Source organism: Aplidium turbinatum, chromosome 8 (assembly GCF_918807975.1).
Source record: "Aplidium turbinatum chromosome 8, kaAplTurb1.1, whole genome shotgun sequence".
NCBI lineage: Eukaryota > Metazoa > Chordata > Ascidiacea > Aplousobranchia > Polyclinidae > Aplidium > Aplidium turbinatum.
The window spans coordinates 21,686,607-21,695,432 of NC_137479.1; the positions used below are offsets into that span (position 1 = coordinate 21,686,607).

An 8,826-nucleotide genomic window follows, 5' to 3' on the forward strand; every position below is an offset into this window, starting at 1 on the left:
ACATAAAGAGACTGAAAGCATCATTCTCAATATCGTGACGTCACACGCGTGCCAAAGGGGGGGGGGGGGTTGAAACCCTCAACCCCCCCCCTGGCAACGCCACTGAGCCATTCAGGGGTTTCAGATTGTTGCAACTGACGCCATTTGGTTCAGCGTTGGTTTCAGCTCCAACAAATGTTACTATTAAAATGTATTTGAAGTTGTATGAAAGAAAATAACGGAGTCTGGTCGATGGATAATTTCAACCATAATAACAAAAACCTATCTCCCCCGGGGTAAGTTAAGTCCGCCGTGGGACTAACATCAGCTGTTTAGAAGCATATCAAACCATTTGATGCGGAAACATACAATTTCAACAATTCCTCACAAAATTTCGGGGGGGGGCCGGGCTCCCTGGGCCCCCCTCATAAATCCGCGCCTGGCCGGGACTGTAGTAAAGTCCCGACTTTGTTGTAACTTAATCATCTGATTGTTCTTATCGGATGCAACCTAGTTCGTACCATGAACAGTTCGTACCCTAAAAAGATCGAAAAAAAATTGAAAAAAGCGGAAGTCGTTGATTGCAGTTTCCGCAAACATTTTTTGCAGTTTCCTCTAACCATAACCAGTGGTGGATTTCCAGGAGATTAGCTTCCGGAACGTTAGTTTTTTACTTTCCAAATGCGCTAGGTGCCGTAGAAGAGATTCAGAAGATGCCCTTATGAGACTTTGAAACAACACACTTGATGTACCGGTAGCCTACGTAAAACGTTGCTAAAGTAAGTAGGCTATCATGGTCCATAGATGATAAGCGTTGTTCAACGCAAATATTCGTATTTTAGTGAAACAATAACACAAAAGAATAGGGAGACTGGGGTTTGTTGGAACATGGGGTTTGTTAGAACATTGCTTTTTTTTGCACCCCGAAAATATTTTACAAGAATTTTTTTTAATTTTAAGACTGGAAACTCTGAAATGCTGTTGCAGTGACTTTCAGGGTTACCAGATTGGCCTTTTTAAGGCCAAATTTCTCGAAGTTGGCCTTTTTTAGAGTCTTTTGGCCTTAGAAATTATACATTTGGCCTTTTTAAGATTTGGCCTTAAATTTGGCCTTTTTTTAATTTATTCTTCAAAATGCATAATAATCAATACTTCTCGTATATCGTAACCTTACGAGATGAAAACCATATTCACCATTGTTCTATGCATGTTCTATAGGCGTACTGTCTTGTTCAATACTCGTAATGTGACGCCAGCGCCGAGTCAGACTGCGCTCACCCTCTAAACTAGCTAGTGGTGCCAGATGTCACCACTGTAGCGGATTAAAACTCATCCTCTACAATTCTTTTATACTTGTTATTCTTCGGGCTACTTTCAGAAATATTTTTGCTACAATTTATTAAAATCCGCTATCAATAAATATGAATAGCCTATTATAGATATAACTTTGATAGAAACAGGTAAATATCCATTTGGCCTTTTTTACCGTTCCATCGTTTTAAAAAAATGTCAAAAACTCACTGTTACATGGACATACAATACATGCGTACCTTAAGTGCTCAATACAAAGGATGACCACCTACCTTTACAGTACGGTATATCATCGTATCGTACTTCTTAATCTTTGTTCTCTACAGTAGTATCAGATTGTCAGGTTTTTGTATGTTTTACATAATAATTGTTGCAATTCGGTGGAGGTATTTACGTTTATCCCCGTTATTTCAGGAAAGCTTTCGCCAGCCTATTCTAGCACACAATCACATATTGGTCGTTGGTTAATTGTTGGTCGCTGGTTTGAGTCTTCATCCTCGGCTTACTCAGTCTGAGAATGGAGATTCAAACCAAAAGCAGTTGTTTCTCAATCTCAGTGGCAAACTTTTTTTATTCATTGAAGTAGCATTGAAGTATGAATGTGTAGTTAGATTTACTGTTATGGGGTTGTGGCTGACTGATGACTGCTTATGGTCTTTCGCTATCATCCTGATTGCGCCATGATCTAACCAACAGTTGTACAATGCATTGTTTTGACAAATAAATTTACTCTACTTGTTTGTTAATATATGGCGCTGTTGAAACAAAATAAATTGATTTGACTTATTTAATATTTTCCTTGTTTGGCCTTTTTTTTGTATTATTTTGGCGTTAAGACCTTTTCATAGTCTGGCAATTCTGCTGCTGAATGCTGATATTCAACAAAAACAAATCCAAGCTCGGATTCTGGCACATTGAATCACTATTTACAATGCTTATTTTATCTTGTTTGAGTTTGGCTTATTTTTGGCCTTTTTTCTACCTATTTGGCCTTGTAGCGCTAGAGAGCTCTGTCGTCTCTGACGTCACACGTACACGTCACTAGATTTGTCAAGAAGGCTTCGCCTTGAGCGCATAACTGCACGTCTCGGGAATTCAATCCAGTAATCGGGAATTCAACTTCAGTAATCAACTTCACTATGCCGAATTCCTACCTTGGTTCATCGTTATGTAGATTTGCAGTCGTGTTGCGTTGTGTGATCATATGTAAACCTCGCAATCCCACACTAGAACCTTCTTAAAGAAGTTTAGCTCATGATTCTAAATCAGAGTTATCAGAGTTATCAGAGTTTGTTCAGTTTTGCGATATGAAAAATCAGAGTTGGTTTAATATGGAATCAGTTTGTTGAGTTTTTGTTCAATATGAAAAGTCGTTTCTTTCAATATGAAAATCAGTTGAATGCAATATCTAAAATCAGAACTTAAAACCAGTATCAAGAAATCAGTCTTGGTAATTCTAAAGCAATATATCAGTTTCGTTGTTGCTACTGTTTCTATATTTTTGGCACTGCCAGGATGACGTTTGGATCAGTTTATTGTTAATAATGTAGCAGCGACAACATTTCGTATCCAGTTGTTGGTGGTGGAGCTTTAATGATTCTGGTGTTTTCCTTTACTTCCTGTGTTGCTGGATCGAAGATTAAAACCTATAAACAATTACGTTGTGAGCAAGCATCAATCTTCTGAGTTTGAATTAGCAACAATACAGCAGCGTAGTCGACCTCGTGTCCTATCATTCCTTGCCGACTTCGCCCAGGAATGTTGCCATCCCACTGATGGCTGTGTATGGGTGGACATGCTGAAAGCAGCGTCCGCTACAGCCTCACGTTGGCCTTTTTTTTTGGTGAGTTTGGCCTTTTTTGCAAATTTCAGTCTGGCAACCTTGGTGACTTTCTCAGACCAAACCTTCCAGTAGTTCTCACTGGAAAAGAGTTTGTTTGTTATTGATGTTTAAAAGTAGATTTGGGTACCACCCAAAAAGTTTGCCTACCTTAAGGAAACAGGAAGATAATTAAAAAAATTGTATGTTTGTGTTATCTACAAAGGTAGAGCTGTTGCAAAGTACAAAAAAAGTTTGCTAAATTGTGACCAGATTTGCAAATTTAGCTTATTTATTTCATTTTAGCTTATGGGGTTTGTTAGAACACCTCTCATCGGGTTAGTTAGAACATGTTCCAAATAATCTCAATTAAGTAAAATTCTTGTTTAACTTGTCTTTTTCAATGACCAATGGTTTTAACAAAGATTATTTATTACAATACTTTTTAGCTGTTAACAATAATTAAAGAAAATTTCTTCCTAAAATTGATAATATGCTTATACTTATACGTACTTAGGCTATAAGCGAAAAACATAACGTGCTACAACACCAAAAGATGTTATGGAAAGGGCGATGATGGAAGTATTGATCCAAAAAAGACCATGTCGAACTGTTGCAAAACAGTATGATATTCCTCATGTGACGTTAAGGAGGTATTGCTTAAAGCATCGACAAAACTTACCATCTGCAAACAGTAGCCGGATGAAGTAAATTTATCCCATTATGGATATTTCAATAACAGAAATGTTTTTAATTCTGATCAAGAAGCTGAGTTGATGAATTATCTTTTAAAGGCATCAGCTTTATATTATGGGTTGTCAACTAAAGAGGTTAAAAAGCTGGCATATGATTATGCCAAGGAGCTTGGCCTGAAGTTTCCAGGCTCTTGGGAGCAAGGCAAGTCAGCTGGATGTGACTGGTTGCAAGGATTTATGAAGAGGCATCAAAATCTATCCTTACGTACTCCAGAAAGTACATCACTTAGCCGTGCAACCAGCTTCAATCGACACAATGTGACAACATTTTTTAATAATCTCTCCTCTGTACTAGACAGGGATTCTTTCACCCCTGACAAAATATGGAACCTGGATGAAACAGGTTGCACCACTGTGCAAAAGCCCCGTAGGGTTGTGGCTCCATCTGGTGTGAAACAAGTAGGCGCTATTGTTTGTGCAGAACGAGGAAAGCTTGTCACATTGTGTTGTGCAATAAATGCAATTGGAAATTCGATTCCACCTATGTTTATCTTTCCAAGGGTAAACTATCATGATCACTTCATCATTGGATCTCCCACTGGGTCCATTGGCACAGCTCATCCCAGTGGATGGATGACAGAAGAAAATTTTCTCATTTTTATGAAACATTTTGTGTCTCATGTTAATTCAACTGTGTTCAATAAAGTCTTGCTGATCTTAGATAATCATCTAAGTCACATCAGCTTAGATGTTATCAACTTTGCAAAGGAAAACGGTGTGGTTCTTCTTTCATTTCCACCGCACTGTTCTCACAAACTGCAACCTCTAGATAGGACTGTATATGGTCCATTTAAAGCTTATTATAATGATGCTGCTGACTCTTGGATCAAAGAAAATCCTGGCAAGACAATGACCATTTATGACATCCCTGGCGTTGTTGGAAAGGCATTTTCTAAAGCCATGACTCCAACAAACATTCAATCTGGCTTTCGAGTGTCAGGAATTTATCCCTTTGATCGCAATGTGTTTAGTGATGCTGAGTTTATGCCTGCTGATGTCACTGATCGTCCCATGGAAGATAATGTGACATAGCAAGAAGAAGCAGGCCCTTCAACATCGCAAAGTCCTGCTCAAAACATTGTGGAAAGCAGTGTAACACCTGAAAGCATTAGGCCATTTAAAAAAGCTCCTGCAAGGAAACATACAGGTGGAAGAAGGCGTGGCAAAACAAGGATCCTTACAGACACTCCAGAAAAGCAAAAGATTGAAGAACTTGCTGCTAAAAAATCAAGGAAAGGTAGTCCAATTGTCACAAAAGCTTGTAAGAAATTGTCTATGACACCTGCTGCTGAACATGTCTCAGAAAAATCTCTGTCAAGCATAGAAGAATGTCCTCGTGAACGCACCACCAGTGTCAAAACAGTATCTGACATTCAAGAAGGAGAATTTGTTCTTGTCAAATTCAACACTTCGAAGCATTTGCAGCAGTTTGTTGGAAAAATTATTGATGTTTTTGATGATGGTGATGTTACTATTCGATTCTTACGACGCTGTGGGCAATCTAAAGTGCTTGATGAATGTCCTACATTTGTTTACTCCGAAAACAGTGACAATTCTGATTTCACACTTCACCTTAGTGACATTGTTTTTAAGTTGCCGGATCCTTCCAATCTGAAAGGCACTAAACGTCGCCAAGAAAAATTTGTGTTTTCTGTGGATTTAGCTAGATATAATCCTCAATAAATCTGTTAAATTCAGTATTGTGCTTGTGATATCATATTCTTAGACCATCACCATAAACAAACAATATTATTTATTTTTCAAACAGATTGGACAAAAAAAAACAACTGAACTGAACTGAACTGAACTGAGATTGGACCAAAAAATTGTTTTTTTGCAAAAGCCATGGTAATCCATCGTACCGTACTATTTTACCTCAAGTGTAAACATAATAAACCTTTCCACATTTTTCATCCAAAATACAATAATATAGGCTACTGCTTTTTGTAAAATATTTGTAAAGAAAAAGTAATGTTCCAACAAACCCCGTGTTGTGTTCCAACAAACCCCAGCACTGGGGTTTGTTGGAACGTTTGACTGCTGTTGGTAAAATTAAATTTATGAGAAATGTTTTAATGTGTGATGAATTTTTCTTTATTACAATGTTAGAGAACAGGTTAGTCAAGGTTGTTGAGAAATTTTTACTTTGAATTGCAAAGCGATATGTTGTTATGTGGACTTTTCTAGAAAGTGTTCCAAGAAACCCCAATCTCCCTACAAGTTACAGCCTATTTTTTAAGACATTTACGGTATCGAATTCAAAACCATAAATCCTCTGGCGACTTCGGGTCTCAACTGCCGAGTTACGTCCCTGGCGCAACCAGGATCCAACACACTTCGCTGGTTAAAACTTTCTCAGTGAAGGACTGAAATAATTTTGCAAGATTATTAATTTTGTTATCTGCATCCCAAATAGTATAGCCTACATGCTCTGTTTTGCAATTCGAGGCTTAGGCTACTTCGGATAATTCTTTCGAGGATTAGTACATCAAAGCCAAGTCCAACACGAAATCCGTGGATGTTATCTTCGACAAGAGTCCTTGATATTTCGCACGTTTCCGAGAATCTCTTGTGTCGCTACTAGCTCCCTTTTTGGAGTGTTCGACAAGTGCTGGAAAATCATTCCAGACGGCATTAACTGTGCGGACACTCGAGGCTACCCAACGTGTGTCCAGTACCCTTCCAATTTTCAACAACTGCACTTTAACAGCCGCTGCCCATTCACCCAATTCCATGCTATTTAGGAGAAGCGTGGTAAAGGCTATAGGGGAGAACCTCCTACAGTGCCCAGTTTTTTTACATTTTCATAAATTTTGAAAAAAGTTGCAGAGAAACATTGAACTTTCGATTTTTATTCTGTAGTTTGAGGTTTTCTCTATTTCTTGGCCTATTTGTCTAAGTTCTGGGATTACTAATTTTTGTTCGGTAGCCATTTAAAAACTTGCTTTCAAAAGTGGGCACTGTAGGGTATTGGTCCCATACAATGCCCATGGGGAGTACCTACAGTGCCCACTTTACAAAGCATCACATTATTGTACTGCTTAAAAGGTCATATCCTACTTATCTTGTGTTGTAATATTCTGGCTGCAGCAATCACCACACAAAAATGTTGAATTCAAGCTATATAGCCTAACATAAAATGAACAACCCTAATCAACAATAAAAGAAGCAGATGAAGAAATAAAAAAACCTTTTAACCATTTTTTTCCAGCCATGTTATTTGCTTTTTAGGCTTCCGGTATTTTTTTTTGTCATATTTTGTACGTAGCAAGTTCGTATGCCAACTTTCTAATATTCTTATTGGAAAACCAAAATGGAGCTTTGCAAACTCTGTTAGATAGTCACAAAGTTTCTGCTCTTCTTAGTCATTGAAAATCCTGTTTACGGAGTAGTTTTGCTTGAAATTGTTCATGGTAATATTCTCTAGATCTCCTTCACTGTTAGCAAAATAACGCCGAATGGTTCTACGAGAAATGCCGAACTCTTCAGATACAAAATTTTTTTATCTTTCTTTTACAATCACCTCCATGCATGCTCTCTTCATGACATTTTCTGGATGTCTAAGACTCTAACAAGCTTCTTTGTAGGCTACTGGGCATTTTGAAAATAAGATATAGAAGATTAATAACTTATTGTCTGGACAAAAACAATAAACGTACCCCTATCTGAAGATTGTTGCTCATGATCAATAAAAAAAAAAACATAGATCCAGCAGTGCCCACCCCTGGGCACTGTAGGCTCTGTCACTGATGGGCACTGTTGGAGCCGTCGCCATTTTGGACAAAATGTGTTGCAATATTTATAAACTAGATTATTACAAGCATTAAGCAATATCAAAGCTTGCCTACATTTTTTTTGATGTTATTTCGTTGTTGTTGTTCGTTATTTGTGTATTTGCAGTTTGTGTATTATTTTGTTGTTTTGTTTTGGATATGGACAGCTTTGTCTGATGCAAATAAATTATTATTATTATTATTAACTAAGTATCCACAGTGTAACTGACAATACTGTAACATGAGCAATGAAGGCACATGCACACTTTCCTTTCTTCCAAAAAAAGTTTCTATTTTCCTAAAAAAGTGATTTCTGTTCTCACTTGCCAAGTGCTTCACATTGCATCTTCACGTTACATGCGAGAAATCATTGGGCACGTGAACATCTCAAAATAAATTCGGGTGCGCAATTGATGATGCATTGTGGGTAAAGTTTGAATATGGGCACTGTAGAAACCTGGGCACTGTAGGAGGTTTTCCCCTAGCACTTGTCCATAAAAATCGATACGCATTACTGACTGATTTTATAACATCACGAACCAATAGTTCTAATCTAGCCTACAGTATGGTTTGCACAATACCACACCACAATGTCTGGAAATTCATCACGAAGCAATTTTGCCACACCATTTTTGCGACCTGTCATCACAGCCGCGCCATCACATACAGCACTAATCAAACAAGAAGATAAAAATGTTGTAGAAATGCTATATTATTTGCGGCAGCTCTTCAAGAAATCAAAAATGCCATTCCCCGTTGGACTAGCGAGCTCAACAAGATCTACAAATACATTCACAGGTTCGCTTCTGTCAAGACTGGTACGAAGATATATTATCAGAGTGGATACGCGATTTAACGTGGTCGACTCATCAAGAATAATATATACTTTTACTGAACAGGGCAAAGCATAATAAGAGCATAAAATATTTGAGCTTACGGAACGCCGTTCCGGACAAGTCAACTTTTTGATCGAGCTTCCGGAGCGGCGCTCCGGACCGTTCCGGCTGAAATCCAGCCCTGACCATAACCATAAACTAATCTATGCTCTAACCCTAACCTTCGCTGACCGCATTTTCCGCATACATTTTTCCACAGTTTCCACTAAACTTTACCCTAACTCTAACCAATAACCATAGAGTAATCTATGCTCTAACCCTAACCCTCGCTGATTGCAGTTTCTGCAAAAAAT

At 38.1% G+C, this 8,826-nt stretch overlaps 1 protein-coding gene across 1 annotated transcript; it reads left to right on the forward strand.

Annotated features, from left to right (window-relative positions):
* The first annotated feature begins 3,885 nt into the window (after nt 1–3,885).
* On the forward strand, nt 3,886–4,896 carry LOC145776157 (uncharacterized). The gene has a single exon (XM_082587558.1). The coding sequence runs from the start codon at nt 3,886–3,888 to the stop codon at nt 4,894–4,896; it is 1,011 nt and encodes a 336-aa protein (XP_082443684.1).
* The last annotated feature ends 3,930 nt before the right edge of the window (nt 4,897–8,826 follow it).

Excerpts from the sequence above, each read along its gene's own strand:
- LOC145776157 (XM_082587558.1), top strand. The coding sequence starts at position 3,886 with ATGAATTATCTTTTAAAGGCATCAGCTTTATATTATGGGTTGTCAACT.